The 22,930-nt window shown below is 35.8% G+C and overlaps 1 protein-coding gene across 1 annotated transcript; it reads right to left on the reverse strand.

Moving 5' to 3' along the window:
- Window positions 1-341: 341 nt before the first annotated feature.
- LOC121879583 lies at window positions 342-22,075 on the reverse strand. The gene is made up of 10 exons (XM_042386254.1): window positions 21,924-22,075; window positions 16,671-17,200; window positions 15,547-15,674; window positions 14,052-14,192; window positions 12,933-13,149; window positions 11,277-11,428; window positions 8,845-8,937; window positions 7,137-7,323; window positions 4,121-4,204; window positions 342-2,240 (listed from the first exon to the last, which is right to left on the reverse strand). Exons 1-10 carry the CDS (start codon window positions 21,983-21,985, stop codon window positions 631-633), a joined length of 3,204 nt encoding a protein of 1,067 aa, XP_042242188.1. The 5' UTR covers window positions 21,986-22,075; the 3' UTR covers window positions 342-630.
- Between the last annotated feature and the right edge of the window lie 855 nt (window positions 22,076-22,930).

The raw sequence follows: 22,930 nt of genomic DNA on the forward strand, positions 1-22,930 counted from the left end.
AACCTTGCATTATGATATACCAAAAATAACAACTTGCAAGAGGTAAAATTATACCGAGTGAGATGAAGTCCAATACTGTACTGAATTAATGAGAACTCAAAAGCTTCTATCAAAGTCTGTTCACACATCCTATAAAATGAACACACTAAAGTAGTCACATGCCAAATCCAATTCTTCATATTCCTTGTACTTTCAGGTGCTGCAATTTTCCCTTTACATAACTGCTATTCCAAATTACCAAGTACTATACTCACTGTACTTTGGAAAAGTTAAAATAACTGAATTCAGGATGGGGAAGAAATACCTCATATCTTATTATTTCTGGGCCTCATACACAAACCAAAACTCACAGCTTTAATATCTACATCTCTTACAACAGAACAGTACAAAATAATCTTTCTTTGCCCAAAATTCTACTTAGTCTTGCTCTGTAAAATTCTGAATATGTTTCAACCTGCAGGGTCTAGCAGAATCCACAAATGAAAAATGTAACCAAGTTTCATCAACATCATACTGGGAAAGGCAGGCATTTGAGAGGTATGACAACACTTTATCCCTGCTCATGACTTCATATTTGGTACCTATTGCCCTTCACAGAAAAAGCTTCAAATGCAGAGAAAACTTACATGTTTACAAGTCTTCTTCAGTTTCTCCTTCTTCCCCATCCCCCAAATCTCCACCAAGAAGCTCTTTCTCTAATTCTTCATCTATTTCTTCCTCATCATCAGGTGCAGTGGCCTCCTTTGGTGCAGGAGAGCCAGTTTCTTCCGTTTCAACAAATTCTCCCAAAATATTTTCAGTTTCATCCTTACTTTCTTCCGTAGTTCTATTTTCTTCATTGGTTTCCGTTCCTTCTTCTGTCTCATGATTGTCCTCATTGGCTTGCTCTTCAGTATCATTTTCTTGGTTTGTGTTCTGATTATTCTCACCCTCCTCTTCTAAATGAGCAGCATTATCCATTATGTCCTGCAATTCATTATGATTTTCAAAACTTTCATCTGCAAGAGGATCATGATCATATTCAGAATGATTTGATGCTTGTTGGTCACTCAGTTCTCCCATTTCTACACTTGGAACAATTTCTGGAATCTCATCTACACCTGAGTCACGATTAGTTTTATCTGTTGATCCAGACTCACTGGTTTTCTTTCCTTTGCGGGGTGTTCTACTCTTTTGCCTTCTCTTCTTACCTCGTGGATTATAATCTACATCATCTTTGTCGTCACAGTCAATATCTAAGTCATCGTCAAAAATCTCCTCTTCCTGCATATCTTCTATTTCTCCAATCTGGCATTCAAGATATTTAGTCATATCTTCTCCCTCATCGTCAGAATCTAAGTGGCTTTCATTTTCCATATCAGATTCACTATCCAATGCACCCCCTTGCGGTCTTAAACCAGATGCATTTCGTCGGCATGTAATAGATATGTTGTAATTCTTGAGTCTTTTCAAAGTGTCTTGAACTGATGCCTCAGTACCATACTCTTGCTCATGATCTTTACGATAATACATTGTAGGTCTGGCATTTGGTCTTTTGGCCTGGGGTTGATTGGTCATAGGCCTACTAGGCCGTTTAGCTCCACGATTCACCTGTACTGTTGTACCCATTAACTGAAACTGTTGTGGTAGCTTTGGGGCACATTTTGGCATATCAGGTGGGTCTAAAATGACACAGTCATCATCATCATCATCTACATCACCACTATCATAGTGCGCAATGGCATTCCGACTGTTTGCTATGTTTCCTTGTCTCATATTATGGCTTACTTTTGGAACTTCAACAGACTTAGCATTTTTATATCCTCCTTTTCCAGTTAGTGCAGCAAGTTTTTCTCTAGAAGGTAAGTTATTTGGTGTTACTTCTACACCCTGTCGCCTCAGTATAGCATGTGCTTGTTCCCTTGAGTAAACACTAATTGTGAAATCCTCACACCTTAGCCCCATTGATTTGAGTGTCTCTTTTACATCAGAACGTGTGGCTGTTTTCCCGCCAGGCCCAACATTACTCTGAGCACCAGATCCAGCATTAGGCGCTTGACCGTGTCCATCCTTTTCTTTCTGTCCTAGTTTCTGAGACTGTCCAGATGCATTTGATTGATTAGATCGTTTGTGCCTTGAAAATAATGCTAGCCGCTTTCGACCATGAGCTGAAGCAGAATCTTCATCTTCATCATCAGGGAGCCCAGGGAGATATGGATAAGTGGACATGTCTAGTAATACAGTTGGGTATCTGATGTAACCTGTTGGTATGAAGAAAAATTATTATTAAGTCATTTGGAAAAAGTACCCAACTTTATTGTCCTTTAATATATTACATTACAGAAAGTCAGCAATACTGTATACAGGAGGCACCCCAAATTCGCGGGGGTTAGGTTCTCAAAATGGCCGCAAATCGCCAAATCCACGAATAACATTTGCGGACCGGGGGATAAATTTTTACTTGTGTACAAAGAAATGTATACTGTATTCCCTTTATGTGTTTGCCCTTAGGTCAATTATTTCTCTTATCTGTGTTGTGTATGTGTATATGGGAAAATACTCTCACAAATTATCAGAAACAAATTTATTAAAAATGTGAGTGTCTACATTTCGAGTCCATACTTTATTAATGAAGTAATAAAGCAGGGAAATGAGGATAGACCGTCACATTTTTCATAAATTTTTTCTGATTACTTGTGAGAGGATTTTCCAATTTTTATTTATTTGTTTGTGTTTTGTGTGTGTGTGTGTGTGTGTGTGTGTGTGTGTGTGTGTGTGTGTACACACAACTTTATAACTAGCCACAGACATTCTTGGGTACATCCAGGGTGTCATCCGCGAATAATCGAGGACCACGAAACAAAAAAACGCAAACTTGGGGGGCCCCTGTGCCATAAATTGTTGTTTAATTCTATACTACAATATTAAAGAAAAAAGAAGTTAGCAGACACTTATCTTTATGTGAAAAATAGTCCTACATTTCCCATTAAATGGTGAAGCACAGAAAAATTTACTCTGCACATGTGGTGACCAGTGATGGTAAAGTATATCTGTCAACCAAGAGCCTTCCATAAAATGAATACCATCATGAATTTGTGGGGTATCTTACCACTTGGAATATTACTTAGGGGTGCACCAGAACCCCCTCCCCCTTGAAAACAACTGGTCAAAACTGAAACTTTTATTCTAATGCTAAACAAAATTTGTGATATGCCTGCTTTTTTTTTTAAGACTAGTTTTACCACACCACCAAAACACATTTAACATAATATAAGGAAAGATATTAGTAACAGCATACGAACAATACAAATATTCTGTAGCCAATCATTGACAACATTCTTCTCTCTGTCAAGGAAAGATTGGACTGGACACCTGTGTGTTGACCGTTGCTATGTGTTGCAGCTAAGCCAGCACGTTTGCTTAAAAATAATATAAAATTTCTAATATAAAACATCTTAAGATGTTCAACTAAATGTTGTGAGGAATAACAGACGGTGGCAGAAGTTCCCACTAAAAAAAATTTCTAGTTCCAGTTCAGGACAAAATTCAAAATTTGGGTTCTGGTGCATCCCTAGTAATGCTGTTACTTATCTAACAAGCTGGTTGCTTTTCTAACATCTCTAGAATGGTAATTTGCTTGGAAAATGCAAGTAATTACTGAAGAGATCTGTTGAAGCATGGAGCTGGATTTAAAAAATTTAATTTGCTTGTAAACAATGTAATTACGACATGTGCTAAGCAGTCAAATTGCTTGAACATATGTAACATTCATTTTCTTTAAATAATATACAATACTGGCAAATTATTTTCTATCGTACAATTGAAATAACAAATATTTATCGTATATCAAGGAATACCTTATATGCATTACAACTGAAAAACTAACTTAAATAATAATTTTAAGAAGATCCTACCACTGACGTTACTGCCTAATATAATGCAATAAATACACCATGCATATTAATACACACTGCTCCATGGCACAATTATTGTCTGTCCTTAATTTAAATAGAGACTAAATGGTCACATGAAACCCAAATTAATTTTGTATGAACAGCAAGATCTTCATAATCTAATTTATCCAAGTAGGGTAAAGCCTACTTCGTTAAAAGCTTCCCACAAAAGATAAAGCATACTTTACCTGGAGAAGGTGTGAGGTATAAAAATGGAGTAGAGCAAGCCACAAACGGGTGACACGCTGCCTCAAATGGAGTAAACCGTCGATCTGAAGAGAGAAAATATAGTTTCCTAACCTGTTACAATAACAGTCTTTGTTATATTACCTTGCTTGTGTGCAAGGCAGAACTCCTAAACTATAAACAATATATGGTCTATGATGGTGCAATCCCCCAAGGAGTAAAACAAAAAATGGGCTACAGCATCAACAGCCCTGATCAAGGATGGACTTGTTATCATAATTCACACTCTTGCAGATTTGTGATTGTTATAAACAATGTCTCAGATGAACTTTTACTTGCAAATCAGTAACTCCTCTCAACTAATACCAACAATCATGGCATTTCACTGCAGAGTTGTTGGGGAGTTCTGAGAATATCACAATATTTTTTTCCTAAAAACAAAGAACAGGCCTGATGAACAGCACACGGAATATACCCTCAATAAAGGGGAGTTACATTCTTGAAAAACTTCCTACACTGAATTAGCATAAATCAAACTTAACACCAGAAAAAAGTAGCTGTGCCCCTGGCTCTTAAGAACAGTCTTAACTTTCAAAATATAACTTCCTGCAAATAAAGAAATCTTTTCACCCCTTGTGTATGAGGCTCTCTCTGTGCTGAATAAAATTAACTGGCATTAGACAAATAAAATATTAAAAGTGGTGTCCCTGTAGTGAAGGGGTTAAAGGTCTTAAATATAGATAAACATTAACCAATCCCCATACATTTCTGTACTGTACATACAAACAAACCACAGTTACATGAATAATAACCAAAACTGGATACAGTACTAAGTCTGTCATCCCATATTTACACAGTCTGGATCACACTAGCTAATGTCATACAAACAACTTGAATTTGCACTTTTTCATTGATGGTGAAGGCAGATCACTTCTTCTTGGCCCTAAAATTAAATGCAGTAGTCTGGGAAAATTTTTTGCCTTTGTTTTAAAGATATTTTCTCATTATCAGAACACATACAGTCACTCAGGAGTGCTTACATATATACATATATGGTACTACCAATGCACCACAGGAGGTCAGTTTATAAAAACTTAACGGAACCTATTTAACACAAATCAAAATTTATTTCTACATAAGGTAATTTAAAGACAGCATTTTGAGCATTTATAGTATTATACTCATGTTAAATGTATACGGTATATAGAGCAGAGATCATATATATATATATACAGTGACCCCTCAGTTAACGAACTCAATCCGTTCCAGAAGGTCGTTCGTTAACCGAAAAGTTCGTTAACCGAAACCATTGTTTCAATGGGTTTTTGGGTAATTGATTCCAGCTCACCGAAAATTTCCTAAATTCAACAAAAATGGTAGAAAAGTTCACTTAGTTTGAGGTGTGTATGTAGAAGGCTCCTGGATGATGATGATGGGATTTAGAATGGGGGTGGAGGAGAAGGAAGAAGAGAAGGCATTGGGGTGGAAGAGAAGTCACCCCATGGCGCCATTTCACCCATAAAATTTTAGCTCTCTTGGTGTAATTCAAGATTATTTTCTTTAAATCAACACTGCACTGCATTATATATTGTCAATATGTAAAATATATTTCAAAATGACCAATAATTTGCTTGGAAACACAGAAAAAAGCGTTTAGTTGAAGAGAGTCTCAAGCAAGATGTTACCTCCAGTGAAAACAGAGAGAGACTAACTCCTGTTTGCTGTGTTAAGAGGCTGGATGCTGCGCATTAAACTAGTCACTTTACCTTCAATAATGTTCAATAATTGTTAAAATGACTAAAAAATTGAATATTAAACTTTTAAAATTATTGAATAGTATAAACTTCTTGATATTTTCTAAAATAGTAAGGAATTTAAGCCCTAGAACCGATTAATGTATTGGCGGACTGATACTAAAGCTGGTTGCCCGGTCAGTGCAAGCGAAAACATGTTGAGGTTGGTTCGTAAGAACTTCGTAAACCGAATTTTTTTTCGTTAACTGAATTGAAGATCCTTATGGAAGGCAGTTCGTTAATCGAAATTACGTTAACCGAGGTGTTCGTTAAACGAGGGGTGTGTGTATATATATATATATATATATATATATATATATATATATATATATATATATATATATATATATATATATATATATATATATATATATATATATATATATATATATATATATATATATATATATGGACACAAAGTAGTGCCTTCAGCTGTATATTGTTATATTACTATTAATTATGTATAGTAAAGTATTACAGAACATGTATTAATTCTATGTAATATTCTATATACAGCTGAAACTACTTCCATATATATCATATATATACATACACATACACACATACATATATATATATATATATATATATATATATATATATATATATATATATATATATATATATATATATATATATATATATAAAATCTCTGCTCTATATACTGTATACATTTAACATGAGTATAATACTATAAATGCTCAAAATGCTGTCTTTAAATTACCGTATATATATGTTGCCTCTGAAGATGTCTTGAATAAAGACGAAAGCTAAGGTGCTCCGTTGTTTCCCTTTTCCCGTGTGATTTTATCAAGATTCATCTTATCCACGTTTTCATATATATATATATATATATATATATATATATATATATATATATATATATATATATATATATATATATATATATATATATATATATATATATATATATATATATATATATATATATATATATATATATATATAATATAATGTGGCAGTTTAGTTAAAAATATGGCTAAAATGACCCGTGTTTCTCCTATAGTAAAACTGGTCACCCCTTTCATTAGACCTTAAAGATCCAAGTATGGCTACATTAATGGGTATGGCATTAAATGCCTTGGTCTTGTGAAATTGTGACTTCTACAATCAGTACAGTAGCCTCCTGGAAAGCCTCATGACCATAAAAAAAATATATACCGGGTATATATAAAGTATATATTAAAAATCACATAACACTAACCTGGTAAATATGTAAGAAGTCTCTCTACAAGCATGAGGAACATAGAATCTTTACAGTCATTTAATCGTTTACGGAGATTTTCAAGGCGTTGATATCTAGACATAGGACGACCAATAAAATCTGAAAATTCCTCAGCATATTCACCATCATTGAATTCCCGAGGAAATGGTCCTAACAATGCAGTAATCTGTCGAGTAAAAAGTAAATAACAAACAAAAAATTTTAATCATACATTCAAAGGCATTTCCAACATTTAAAATTTAACATATTACTGAATTTATTTTGTAATTATTAAAATGCAGTAGGGCCTCTATATAAATGAGATAAGGCTCTGTATGTTTTCATATTTTATCATGTTGTTCTCTACCAAAGTTAACTTCGTATGGGAAAAATTAAGTTATGTTCCCAACTCAAACTATACTGTAATTATATTTTGAATGACGATAATCATTAAACATAAGGTAATCAAATGTGTTAACTGCAGAAATAAAAAGATAAGCAAACCAGCCACAAGCCATAAATAGGATACAGTATGTTCATTTGAGTCCAAGAGACCTGTATCCCACTCACTTACTGGCCCGAGTTCAAATTCTCAAACACTTGTATAAGAAGTATTCCTTACAACAGTTAGGATATTCATGTTGATTAATTAAGTACTGTACACACTACAGTTAGACATAAAATGAGGACTAATTCAGTGATATACAAAACAGAAATAAGAATGGGCAACTCATGGTAGTAATAGCTGACAGCTGCCAGTATTTGACACAATATTTCCAAATAAAGCATACAATAAATTAAAAGACACATCTTACAGGATATAGAGCTGTCCTCCACTTCTCACTCACTAATCCCTTGAACACACACAATACCCACATACTCCTGTAATTCTAGATCATACATTATCAACACACCTCACTAGTGGTGGGCAAAGCTCCCTGATCAGCCTTGGCCAAACCCAGCAACTCATTTCATACATTATCTGTCCTGCCCAACTGCAGAGTTGCTCAGACCTGAGCACATATGGCAAAAATTTTTATTACATTTTATGCTGTGCCACAATGGATATCTTTAATCTGATGCAAGCCTTCTGCGGCGAGGCGAGCCATGTACACCTCATATGTATTGTCAATACGTAACATTAGTTAGGAGCCAAAATTAAGGTGTAAGGCAGGGACATTCACCTATATACCCTTATAAATATAAGTCTGTGTCATCTGTTTTTTTTATTTCCCAGTCTTGGGATGCAATTCTGCCTTTTTACCATAGATGCAATACCATGATGAAGTTGGTGTTTACTGTGCATGTGTGTGGAGGGAGATAATCAATTAGGAATAATCATTGTACACAAGGAAGGATGTGTGACGCCAGATTGTGAGAAGTGACATAGGTAAACCAGATTTGAGACCTTGATGTGAAAGGGGATTACAATAGGAGAAAGCAGATTACAACAGGAATAAATGAATGGCAATAACTGAAGGGACCATGTGTAAGTGTACTGGCTCTGGTTTCCAAAAATGTTTCATTAAGCAAGAAATTATTAACATCCTACTGTACAGTCAAGGACACTATGATTCTAAACTATGTCTGGCAGTTTGTTATTCACTTGTCCTAGGCAGTCATTCATACTGTTTAGTATAACCATGTGAAGTAACAGCACTAGATATTTTATGACACTTCAATGAGCAAATTGAAGCCTATGTCTTACCTTATTTAAAATTTCTTTCTTAGACTTGCCCATGAAGAGTGGTTCACCTAAATAGCACTCAGCCAGGAGGCACCCTAAACTCCACATATCAACCTGTAGGAAGAATAACAACAAACTATCAATATTATTATACAGGCTCTCAGTCAGATCTAGAACTTTGATCCTGTAAACCAATTACATAACTGAGCCATCAAGTAATGACTCCTGTACTAGCAATGCCCAAGATAGGTGGATTTAGATGAAGTAACCCTAAATTAAGGCAGCCTGGGTTAAACTAAGTTTGTAGTTCAGTAGGGTGGGGTTCAATCGCAACTTTATATATAAAAAAAAAAAATTTATATCGCGACTACCACAATCATTGAAATTTTCCTATATGTAGTGATAAATATTTCTATTTCGCGAGGGAAATCGGGCAGGAAATTCAAATGTACCGCCATGGCAAACAAATGCGTTATTTGCTCACCAGAGGCGCCACTGCGGCTACTCACTCACTCATTCACGCTCGCCCGCTCAGTCTTTCTGAGTGAGTGACGAGAAAGCAGCCGACTCTGTTGCAGATTACGACTTCTAAGGTGGGTGTAAATGGGTTGCTAGTGACGTGAAAAGTGAAGTGAAGAAAATGGAAAGCTTAATGGAAGAGATTTAATACTGTAAATAATATTTTTGGTTTGTTCATTTATGATTGTTAAGTGAGGGTGGCAGTGTGTCGTCTGTTGTTCTCGGGATGGCGCGTCAGCTGCCGAGTCTGGTGCAGATTCAAATTTCTAAAGCGAGTGTAAATGGGTTGCCAGTAACGTGAAAAGTGAAGTGAAGTTAATGGAAAGCTTAATGGAAAAGATTTAATACTGTAAATAATATTTTTGGTGTTCGTTTATGTAGGTGTGGGATTTTCAGTGTGGCGTCTGCTGCCGAGTCTAGTGTTCCAAGGATGGTGCGTCAGCTGCCAAGTCTAGTAATCCTTGATATTGATATTGAAATAGCCTGTTGTTCCTGAGTCTAGTGTTCATCGGTGCTTTAGTTAGTAAGAAAATGAACTCGTTAAGTCAAGTTTAGTCAGTTTTGGGGGCCTCCAGAACCTAACCCTATTTTCCCCATTGATTACATGTAATTATATATCACGATTTAGTATATAGCAAACATCGTTGGACCCTATCTCGCGATATATCTCGACCCTACTGTACCACACTTTCAATCCAGCAAACATCCTGGGCATCACAGGAAAGTGGAAGGAATCCCAACCTGTTCCTCAATGGCTCGGTTACAAAATGAATTTTAAGAAAAAATTTCCATCTATAACTTTAACCATTCGAAAGATTCATCTAAAAAACAAAAAAAACAAGCGAAGTAAAGGAAGGAGATAGAATGACGCTTCAGGTGCTGCACAACAAGCACCTGCAGGGAGTATGCTCCACACACACACACAAACACAATACTTACATCACATCCGCCTTTTCAAACCCCTGCTCAAAGCAGACCCCAGTGTTGTCCTGGTCATTTGTTGAAACTAATGATTTAGATAAAAGCCTCTTGAAGATAGAGACAAACAATCTTTCCGCATGAAATCCTAGATGGCTAACTCCAGTGCCAGGAAGCTCTACTGTATGTCAAAATCTGATTCAGTCAAAAGTTGCAGGTACACTAACCTAAGAAAAAAGATTATCCATATTCTAAAAAATACTAGCTGAAGAATGTAATTTGGAAAATTTTGCATTTCAGAAACCTTCTTCTGATACTAAAATTGAGGTCCCTCTTAGACAGTTCTTAAGAGTATTAAATGTTGTTGACTCACTCCTGTTTCAATTTCTTTCACAACTGCTGTTACAACTTCCTACTTACATAAACACTTCCCATACACTTGTTGCCTATGTTAATTTAAATTATGGATTTATTGTAATTCAGAAATAACCATTACTCCCGCCTTTTTAACATTAACCTCGGTTAATACTTTTCAGAGTTTTTTTTCTTCACTAATCTGCTTACCAGTTTCTGTAATGCATCTTCAATGCCTGCATTCAGAGAAGTATCACCTGTCTATTGTATCATATAGCTGATATTTACTATTAACCAGTAGTACTTAACCTTTCCTAAATGCTACAACAGTTCAGTAAAACATGAAGTATTTTTTCTTTTACAAGGGGAGACTAATGTACATGTGTGTGTGTGCAGATTTGATTAGAAATTGGGATTTAATGACTTGGTTTTGACCTGAGTGAGCACAACCAAGTGATGTTTCACTGTATTAAATAATAGAGAGAACACTGCACCTAAGGTACAAAAATTATAACCTTTAGATTAAAAAAGAAAATGGATTAAAGCATAACACCTAAAACACTTCAAAATTACAGGACAAATATTGAGAATATGACAGTATAAAATCGTCATGGTGAATGCCTTTCTTATTTCATAGGAGAAAACAACTATACTGTAATTACCTCTAAACTGAATTTCATTCCAAATATAACTTCAGGTGCCCTGTACAGTAGAGTCTGCAACTCAAAGTCAGAGTAATAGAGGGAGAGTTCTTCATCTGTATTTCGTAGAGCATTCCCGAAGTCCACTACCATCAGCGATGCCAGGTCCTCCTCTATAGAAATTTACTTAGGTATATATCTATATACTAGAAAAATATTTTGTTTATAAAAATAGAGTAAATACCCTAAACTACTACCTTCAATCATTCCCACGATTTTGACAGATGTGTTCTGCTATTATGCTCCCTTTGACAACAAGGCCCCAAATATCCAATTGGTTTACACCAGTTACTTCACCCAAGTCAGCATTACCAAGCAGTAACATATCCTCTCAAAAATCAATCAGTGCCATGCTCTACTCTCATTCACTCACACTGCTGCTTCCCGGACATCCTATTTCCTCACTTTTAATGCATCTTTCATCCCATCCTTCCATCTTGGTCTTCCCTTATCCATATTGCCAACCACCCTTGAAATGTACTGTACAATCTTTTTACCAATTTTTCACTTCCCATTCCTCAAAATATCAATATCACTTGATGGCCCGCTCTTCACCGAACACTTTTTTTTCACATCCACATCTACATATTTTTTGTAATTTATTTTCTTTGCATCCTATTCACCTAACCTACTGCTCTCCAACACATCACTTCTGATGATTCTGATATATCCCTTTTTAGACCCAAATGTTATGTCAGCAAAATATCCCCATCTCTGCCTTCTTTGATATGGTTCTTTTTTTCCATACATACACCAATTACTGTCTATCCTTCTGCTACTCAGTAGTTAAATTTATCACTTATTCTTTCATTTTCTAACAAATCTACTTTCAGATTTCCAAAACACCCCACCACTTCCATTCCATTTACTTTCTATCTTCAATGCTTAGTCACTATTTTGCTTTGTCTTCCACTACAGTACTACTTACCTTAAATTACATTAATTTTATTCACATTCTACTATCAACTTCCTTCTGGCACACACTCTTCAAAACTCATTCACTTAACATTTACAATTTTTTCTCTGAAATCACTCATTAAAGCAGTCATCTACAAACAGCAACTGCGTCACCTATTTACATCCAGTATCATTACTCAATAACCTTGCTTCCCTCTCCATCACTCGTATTCTCACCTCTTTTATAACGTGTTGCTAGAAAATATTAAACCACGGTGGAACTACACATCCTGAACGCCGTAGTCCCACTTTTACCTAGAACCAGTTCCCTCTTTCCAACAAACCCTGAGCACATGCATCCGTCCCAATAAAAACCCTTTGGAATCATTAAACAACTTCCACTTCTTCTTATGGTGCTTTGCTATTTACTCTATCGCATGCCTTTCCTTTTTCCTCAATTTGCACAAATAAACCAATTTCTTCCCTTATCACACTACAGTAAAACATATTGCAGCAATGTATAATGATAAGTGAAAGATACCCTTATATTTCTAAAAATATATACAGTATATCATAAAAGTTGATGCATGAAGATAAATGTATTATTATAAAAGTTGATACAATTCCTCGTACAAGCTCCTAAGTATACTGTATAATTAGCACTGTATAAAAGATCATTGGGAAAATATTACATTACAATGAATAAATGAGAAAGCTTACCACTTCTTAAAAGAATATTTTCTGGTTTGAGATCAGCATGAATAACATTCTGTTTGTAGAGAAAACCCAGGACGGTGAGGAGTTTTACTGTTAAGTCACGGATGTGGGGCAGGGCTGTGGCTTCCCTAATGTCCCGCTGATCATAATGGGTGTACAGCGGTGTTGGGCTCAGGTACTCAAACACCAAACAGTAGTGAGGGCCATACAAAAATTGATTCTGCAGTAAAACATGAGACATATATAAAAATTTACATTACCCTGTACATTAAATTTGTTTTTGTTGATAACTTGATTTGCAATTAGTAACTTAAATGTAATATTATACAGAATGTTCCCAGGTTACAACTGGTTGCATTTAAAAATTTCATTCATAGGTCATTCACTCGGAACTCTGAACTGAATTTCTAAGACAGGTTATAATTAGTGGTTAGGTTGCCAAGTCTGACCAAAAAATGTATTTAACCCCAAATTAAGCTGGAATATTACAGTTGCAATTAATTAATAATATTAGATAACAATACTAGTACAGTATAATACAATTAAGAAAACAAAAACAATAAGACAATATTATTCTAAAAAAAAAATGTTATTTAATTTTTATTACTGTTCCCAACTTTCCATCAATTCAAGCCCAAAATGTGGCCAATCTGTGTCAGTGCTGCTCAAGCCACAACAACTCATTGCCAAACTCCAGCCCCTCAAATCAATCCAATGCCTAGTCTAACCCTTAGAAGGAGGGGGGAAATCTCAGGTCTTTTACCTAAGCCATAATATGGGATATAATACTTATTTAAATCCTTCATTTAAGGCCACAGCTCTTTAGTGAGTGACCTGACAGATCTAGAACCAATTAAATTTGTCCTAAACACATCCCTCCCTCATTACTAGGGAAGGGTCTGTACATTCAAAGCATCATGTCCATGAAATATTAATACAGTATATCCATAAAGAGAAAATTGATATAATCTTTATGGTTGATGCTTTTAGGCTTCAATAGTTTAACAAGAAAATTAAGTTTTCCAAATTTCAGTGCTTATATTGCACATCATTATGAATTATAACAATTTTCATTACTTTCAGCGTACAACTGCTCTAGACTACCATATTAAAATAACATACCAAGAGTCTAGCAAAGGGTACATGCAACCATGGGTCAGCTCGGTGAAGTTCCAAAAGAATGTCAGCTTCCTGAGATCCTATGGGCTTATAAACACGATGCAACACCTTGATCGCCAGCGGTCTGTTCTTGTGAAATGTGTCCTGTAATTAGGTAGACAAAAGACTTATGTTGCATGTCATACTTAATAAGCAAAAATATGTGAAGGGCTGCATACAATACTGAACAAACATTTATTATATACAGTATGCCATTCTAACTAAACATTCTATTATCCTTGCCAAACTGCACATACAGTTTAATAACCAACAATATCAGTTAATGACCAGTGTACAGTATCAACCAATCATGTCAGAGTCAGATATGAGCAGTGTGTAAACCAACCATGTCAGATACTGACTCGGTCTATCAAATAAGTCAGATACTGCTCTAAGAGTTGATTAACCATGTCAGTCACTGAGCCCAGAAGTGTTTACAACAGCACAATCAGTCATCCACTAAAATACCCAAATTTACTGAGTAAATCCCAACCCTGCCCCCTCCCTATCCCCAAGGCATGGGAGGGACAAAGGCAATACCTGTACTTGATTATCTTTAATCTTGCTAATAAAACTGAATGTCAGATGCCCTAAATGGGAATAACAACCTAAGCTAAGCAAGGATACAGTACCTTTTAGAAACATGGATAAAGGATTTTTTTTCATTATTAGTCCTGACCATTAATGTGAAGGTCCACTGGGCTCTAAGAGGCTAGACCAACAACTCAGTGAGCACATAAACCACCTAGTAAATGACTAACTGATATTATAGTAAGGTAAAAAGAAAAAAAAATATTAAACCATTTCATCCATTATAGGAAACACTGGCTAACCATAATAATGTTATGATTGGTAGTTTCATGGGATTGCTCAATGTGGACTAATGATAAGCAGTGACTAATTCACTGCTTTGTAAGTTCCTCTGCATGCACATTCTACGAATGTCCATCCATAAACTTTTTACTGTTAACTTCTCATACACTACTGCCTCAGTTTTACATTTCCTCTTTCAATACTGTATCTAATATCAACATGTGCCACCCAGGATCCCTGCTACTACTAAAAAGAACAGAAAATTTTGAGTCTTGATTAAGTTTTGCTGAAACTGTTGGAAGGCTCTTTGGCTGGTACCCTCTCAAATATGAGTCCAATGTCAGTATTTGCCATCTCAAATGATCATTAGCTACAGCCTAATGGGACTTTCATTATTGCCCATGTTTACTACATGACACACCTAAATATCATGGGTTTTTTTGTGGACTTCTTTAAAAGCAGATTTAAAAATTTCATCCATTTTATGATTTGGAGATGTCCTTTAACTTAGTCAATATAACTGTTGCAGTTAAAGTGTAGAAAATATTCTATAAACAAGAACATTAACTCACTCATCCAGCAGCATAAGGGGAGGGGATAACTCCAATCTTACTCTCCTCTAATGTCTCCAGTTATACATTCTTACCAGAACTTTGATGATTATGGCTGACTGTCCTCTTGCCAAGACCTGAGTGTATTTGAATCGCCCTGCAAGAAGTGGCATTTCTTTCTCTGGAGAGAATTCCCCTTCTTCATCTGTGTAAGGAGTAGTCTCTGCCAAAGCAGAAGAATAAAATTTTAGTGTTAAAAAATTTTAAATGCCTGAGTATGACAATATTAATAGTAAGAACACTAACATCACAAGAGAAATACATCTCTTACAGTTGCAGTGTAGTATCAAAAGAGATGATGACATGATACACGAGACAACAAAAATGTAGAATTGATCATGAAATCTCATTCTAAAGGCAAGACAAGACTGAGGGACTTGTGTACTACTGTTATACAATTAAAACACAAGAAATTCCTCAACATTACCAGTTACGACTATCTGAAGAATAATCATACCTCCCAGTTATACACAAATCTTTGGAAACAGGTGTTGCCATTTAAAGCTGTAGATAAATGAGCCATGGCAGTCACATCAGCAGTACACACCTCACCCATCCCTTGTAACATCAGGACCAACCCTAGCTAAGTAAACCCATTTCTTAACATACCCCAAGGAGAGAAGGTAACTGCATCACCCACCCCAGTTTCTGGGATTTCAGAGTCAAACCTCTCTCTATAACCATCATGATTGGATTGGTTAACTCTTGTATTTAAAGCCAGCTTGCCACTCAGAATACCTAATTCTAAATGATCTTTAGAAACTAGCTTCCTAAATCTCTCTCACACTGTCTAGAGAATAAACTCTTTCTTGAAAAAGATAATATACAATTCATTTGGGAAGGAGTTGACTAAACTCCTCCATATTAACTAAGGAACTTATTCTAGTCAAAACAGGAAGAGCTCCAGATTATCACCAATAACAGTTTCCTAAAAAAGGATCCAAAATATTATCCATGTCAAAAAAAGAAAAAAAAAAGAGAGAGATGATAATTTGTAATGAATGCAATTGTAACATTATTCTCTTCTCCTAGATGCCTCTGATACTCACTAGATCCAGGACACAAGCCCACGTGGTACATATTGCTATGACATCGTTTATTTCATATCTACTGCATTAAAAAAATTCCTTTAACAAGAACCTTCAAAAATATTTCTTACCTTCTTCTTCATCTTCATTATCTAAGTCATCTTCTTCAGGTTTGGAAAAACTTTCCTTACCTTCTTCTTCATCCTCCTCATTTTCCTTTTTATGGTCCCCTCCTCCCTCATCATCTTTCTTCTCATTCTGGCTACTTTCTTCTTTTTTTTCATCTTCTGCATTTTCTCTTTCACCATCATCATTTTCTTTTTCTGACTTTTCGATATTATTTTCTTCTTTAGTATTTTCTTCTGGTTTTATATTACCAACATCATCTGCACTGTCTTCATTATCTGCATGACCATTCTTTGTGTTTGCTTCTTCATCATCATCATCATCTTCTTCTTCCTCTTCTTCTTCTTCTTCTTCAACTTTTTCCTTGGAATCTTCCTTAAAACTTTCACTTTCATGGTATGGTGTTTTTACTTCATTTGCATCTTCTTTTTTGGTTTGTTTTACATCATCATAGAGATTACTCAAACCCCCAGTCACATGAGCAAGCATGTGGTGTCTTGGAGGTCTTATCAATGGCAAGTCATCTGTTGACAATCTGGAGAAAAAAATTAACATGATACGAAATTACTTAGTTATATTATATTAATAACAAGCATGATGTTAAAGCAGTAAAGACATTTATAAAGAAGTCTTTGAGCCCTGAAATCTCTTTTGCAACTACTGTAGTACATGAAAAGCATCCTACGTAATGAAGAAGATAATCTATGTTGAATGATTAAATGATGGTGAAGATTATTCTTAAATATTGTAGAGTACTTCCCAGAGCCACAGTCAACTTGCAACAAGACTTAACCCCATCACTACAGGAATGCCACTTTTAATATATTACTTAACTAATGCCAAATAATTTTATTCAGCTCAAAGGGGAGCTCGTACACAAGAAGTTAATAGAGGAATCTTGAAATCAAATTTTTCATTGATCATAGTTACCTCTCACTGTAGTAAAGACATTAATGAGATACACCAGTGAGAAGCGACTTAAGAGTATGCACATCCATCTTTTTCGAGATTTTCCCAGTAAACCCCGAAGCCATGGTGACTGGTGGTAATCCTAAGGTGACAGCCGTCACCCAAACCTCATTTGACAATGTCATAAACCAGGTTCACAGTAACAAACTTCTCATTGCATGCAACTTCCATGGACATCCCAGGAATGCAATGGGCCTGGATTACTCAGGGGGTTCCTGACTTACAAACGTCCGCTGATACAAACGGAGTTAAACTTGAAATTTACAGTACTGTACTGTACATGTATTTTATTTACCCGATGACTTGTTTTTTCTTTCATTTTCTGTATTTTGACATAAATTAAGTGATTTTAGATGTATATAAGGATTTAAGTTATGATATAGTGGGATTTTAAACATTGTTCTGTAAGTACGGTATGCACATAGCATGTGTTCCAACTTAAGAACGTCCTCAGGAACAAAACCCGTCCATAACCCGGGGACCTCCTGCAATGGGAATTCAAGAGCAAGATATCAATTACAATGAGAAGCCGGTAATGAGTGACCAAAGAGAGGTTAAGTGCTGTGTAATGTGCATCCCCAATGGGGAGTTTGCTTCCAGTCAATGTCAGAGAAGGAAGCTGAAAAGGATTTGGACAAAAGTTGTTTCGGAAGGGAAAAACCACACCCTGCGCAGCCAAATGGGATACATTAGTACTGTATACAGATACAGTGCTTCAGAGTTGCTTCAGCTGTGGGATTATTTGTAGCCAGGAGGAAACATAAATATGTGCAAACCTACACTACTATCAGCTCACCTTGTAGGGTGTGGGTTTGCCTTACTGATGACTTGAGTAATGTCATCAAGCAACCTCTCTATTTATCCAACACTGAAGCATTAAAGGACTGCTTTAACATTAGAAACAAAGCTGGAAACATCATGGCAAGATGAAGCAGGTATTGGTGCATTCACACTTGTGCATTTGGCCATGGGGAAAGAACAATATGTGCCATTCAGAACAATGCCAACATAATAAAGAACTCGATATCTCTTTCAGAAAAGACAATGGCAAAAATAAAAAGTCCTCAGCTAGAGAAAATGGAGATGCTTGAAATTTAGATCTGGTGGTTATGCCTTCCTGTTGATGGTGAGTACTTAATGTCAATACAGGTACTTGTTTTATTTGTTTTAATATTTTTTTTATGTATTATTGGATGATTGTTTTACTGGGATACGTAAAGATTAGGCATCCCAGCTTATTTCACCTGCTCATTAAACACCTTAACAGTAACCTAACCTAATCCCCCAGAATAAACAACCCCTGCACAATGCAAGTGCCACCTGTACCTGTATTAGGAAAAGCCATTAACTCCACCTGAGCCATCCAGCAAAACAGACAATAGCTACTGTACAAAGACCAAAGTAAGTCCACCGATGAACAAATTACAAAGGAATCAATCCAGGAGAAAGAATCTCATCTACTATTCACTTGGATGTAGTTGATATTCTACAATGCATCCACCCTGACAATGGACATCTCAGAAATGTGCATTGTCATGAGAGAACAAGAGATGCAAAAACATACCCGGTATACAGTACAGGGGGTCCCCAGGTTATGAACGGGTTCCATTCCTGAGGACATTCTTAAGTTGGATTTGTACATGTCGAAACACAGGTTATGCGCATACCATACTTACAGAACAATGTTTAAAATCCCATTATATCATAGCCCTTATATACATCTAAAATCACTTCATTTAAGACAAAAGAAGAAATAGAATGACAAAATACAGTAAATGTAAGTAAAAAATAAGTCATCAGGTAAATAAAATACCATAAATTTCAGGTTTAACCCTGTTCATATCAGTGTTTGTAAGTCAGGGACCCTGTACTGTACTGCCCTAGAATTCACCCATAATGGAAAGGAACTAGGAGAACCTTCCTTTGTTGTTTTTTATGCCACTGCAGATGTGTTATTACTAAACACAAAGACTTCCACCCTTTTATCTCTTCACCCAAGCCCTAATAATGAAGAGAGGCCCCAAAAGGGTCTTCAAATTTATAGCAATGTACTGTACAATACTGTAGTTTATAGAAATTCATGAATGTCATAAGCCAGACACTTCCAAAAAGCCCTCCTAGGAATGGAAACCCCATCCTTAACTCAATGTATCTGTCCAAACCAATAAGTTGCCTTTAAGAGGCAACTGCAAGGTTTGTAAAGATAAACACTTGTAAAATGTCATTTTAACCTTCCCCGGTAATCAGGCAAGTCTGTCCCTAAATTTAATTTATAAAGACAAATTCATCCGCAAAATTGTATGTTTACTATGTACTGGGTATTTTTTTCTCCAGAAATGCACCTAGAGTGCTATGAGATAAGTGCTTTGATAATCTTTTACCCATATTGAACAATCCATTTTCCTTAATTCACTGTTACATTTTGCGAGGGCTAAATTGAATTTGTACATGAACTATTTTTACAGTGTACCCTGTATTTTAGTTTTCATTAACAATTGTTATACAGCTATCCCTCGTTTAACGATAGGGTTGCATTCCTGAAAACCTAACGTTAAGAGAAATTATGAAACGGTATACAGTACTTTTTCAGAACAGTATACTGGTATGTTCAATCTTTTTTACTGTTTCAAAATACTAAAGCAATAAATGCCCAAAGGCAGAAGCTTAAAATCTAAGTAGGTTAGTTTGGTTCCTAGAATGAACAATAAATTATAAAATGCATCAGTATCTGGTAGTACAAGTCTGGAAAGTTCCCAGTCTAGCTGTCTCAACAAAGGCACTCATGATTTTACACCAATTATATACAAGATTATGTTTATGTTATCAGATTGTTTGGCAAAGATTCACTTCAACGTTCCCTTCATTTTTTATGGGGAAATATATTTTTCTGGTGTAGCTGTACTCGTTTAAATCTGACCTTCATTTTCTTTGGAAAATCCCCATTTATGGAAAAATGTCAGACATATAGAACTAACCAACCAAAGAAACCTACCCTAACCTTACCTAACTTCCTAATCAGGGGGCTCTGCTCCCTGGACCCCCTGCCATATTAAACAAAAAGTACTTATTTTGATATCTGGTACCAATGAAAGCATCTTTGTTGAAGCATCATGGTGTAATTAAATATTTTTAGTGGACGTGAGAGTAAGCTCAAACTAAGCGGGTCGGTTATAAACAAACTTAATACACGCAGCGACTTGGCAGAATTTTCGGAGGAGTATTTACTGTAAATAATTCAGCTTCTGACATTACCTCCAAAATAATGTCTCTCTAAAAATGTTGAAAGATAACGTAACCTATATCTAAAATCCCAATAGCAAAATATTAACACTTTCTTTATAAACTGGTGGGGACATTAAAACAAATCAGCACCCAATCTTTATTTATATTAAGCTTCTTGAAAATTAAAAAAACTGGCAGAGCTCTTCAGGAATTTTACCACCCTGCCCATAAGATGTTTCTAGTACTTGATGATATAGAAGATTACTATATTTATTGTGCACTGAATGCTTTTACGATAAACAGCAGCAAGAAGATTACAACCGAGTTATATGAGAAATTTGCTAATCATAATCATGTCCTACAATTTTAATCTTGTTAGTAAGTGATTTATGGTAACAATCTCTGAATATCGTAGGTGTTTTCACTGACATTAAGTCGTAATAAGGAGAATTTTATATTATCCTAAGTTTATTTTCATTTTAAATAGTGCATTACAGGGAATGGGAAATATGAGGTCTGAAGTGTAGCCTTTGCAGATTATCGATACTGTACTTTCATATTTTGAAATATTAAGAATGAAAATTCAAACTACAGCACCACAATGAGAAGCATTAAGTCATTGGCAGGGCCTAAATAGGTCCCCATGTGATCAATATCACACCTTATTTGACCTATACTTGGTATTTTAATACCATAATCAACAAATACTACCAACTGGTATAATTGGTTACCGTTTAGCAAACAATTATTCCTTAAATGAGAACTGTCAAGTAAACGACCCCAAAGAAACATCAGTAGCATCATTCCACATCAGCCTCATTTTCACATCTCCTATTGGTAAAATAACAAATATTACTATTCTCTCATAAGAAGAAATCGTTTTCTTTAATATGTTTTAAATGGAATCGGCTGAAGAAGGTATGTAGCATGCTTAATAGCAGTAACAAGGCATGACTGTGTTGGATTTTGCGTTAGGGGGTGACTGCCATGGCCGCTGGCTTGGCGCGCACAAATGATGCTACTGACGCCTCACAGCTCATGACCGCCTACTTCATCAGCTTACTTACTTCACCCAGCGATGGAATCCACCGTGACCCATAGTTCCTCTTGATTCGTGAGCTGTCGACATTTTGTGTAGCTTATAGGATAAAAATAACAGCTAAACTCCCCTGCCGTGGGGAGCTAGTGCTTCTATTGTTTACAAACCGACTATGTTAACAAAACACTGTCGACCTGCGCACTTTGGCGGGTGATTTCACATATTCACTCTTTGATAAAGGGCTTGGATACTGTAATATACAAATTCAGAGCCCTTTAATGGTGCTTGTAGATATTCTTCATTTCGATTTGTTAATGATAATATATTGGAATGTAAGTAGTGGAGGGATGTGCTATCAACATGTCAGCGGCCACACCACATGTGAGTCCGGTAAAAATCCAAGGGCAATAAACGCTATATTTCAGTTGTTATCAAGCGCATGTCAGTGACCTAGCATTTAATAAAAAAATATTCAACCATTGTTATAGCAGTAGTCTGTAACGCTGTGAGTATCATATTTTTTCTTATTTATTTAAATAAGTAACAAAATCAGATACAATTACAGTGTTTTTTTAGACATGAAAACTTACTTTACTTTCCTCACGCTAGCTAACCCTAGCTCGATCAGTTAGCTAGCGTTGCACAGTGTTGGTAAGTGCTGGGTATACACAACCTCTTGGGTTGGGTATACTTTAACTTTCCAGCGTTGGTCAAGCCTGAGTTTAAAAGGTCACACCAATCGCTAGTAGAATATACTCCAAAGCTCTCAACTCTTATTCTGTAGTAATCCCTGATATTGTTTATGTTGTTTAGTTTTATGAACACTCGACTGACTAGTGCTCTCTGATATATTTATAAACTTTTATTAAGTTATCCCTTGCCCGCCTAGGGCAGGCACCGTCTAGTGGCCCTTGTAGTGGATTTCTCCCCTACAAACGCTGTTTGTCACTGAGTAGCTGACCCCGTGAATTCCCCAGTGTATGCCTCGTGGTCTGGGTCAACCAGCGCCGCCATACATCACGGAGGTCAACTACT

Source organism: Homarus americanus, unplaced genomic scaffold (assembly GCF_018991925.1).
Source record: "Homarus americanus isolate GMGI-L3 unplaced genomic scaffold, GMGI_Hamer_2.0 scaffold9741, whole genome shotgun sequence".
Taxonomy (NCBI): domain Eukaryota; kingdom Metazoa; phylum Arthropoda; class Malacostraca; order Decapoda; family Nephropidae; genus Homarus; species Homarus americanus.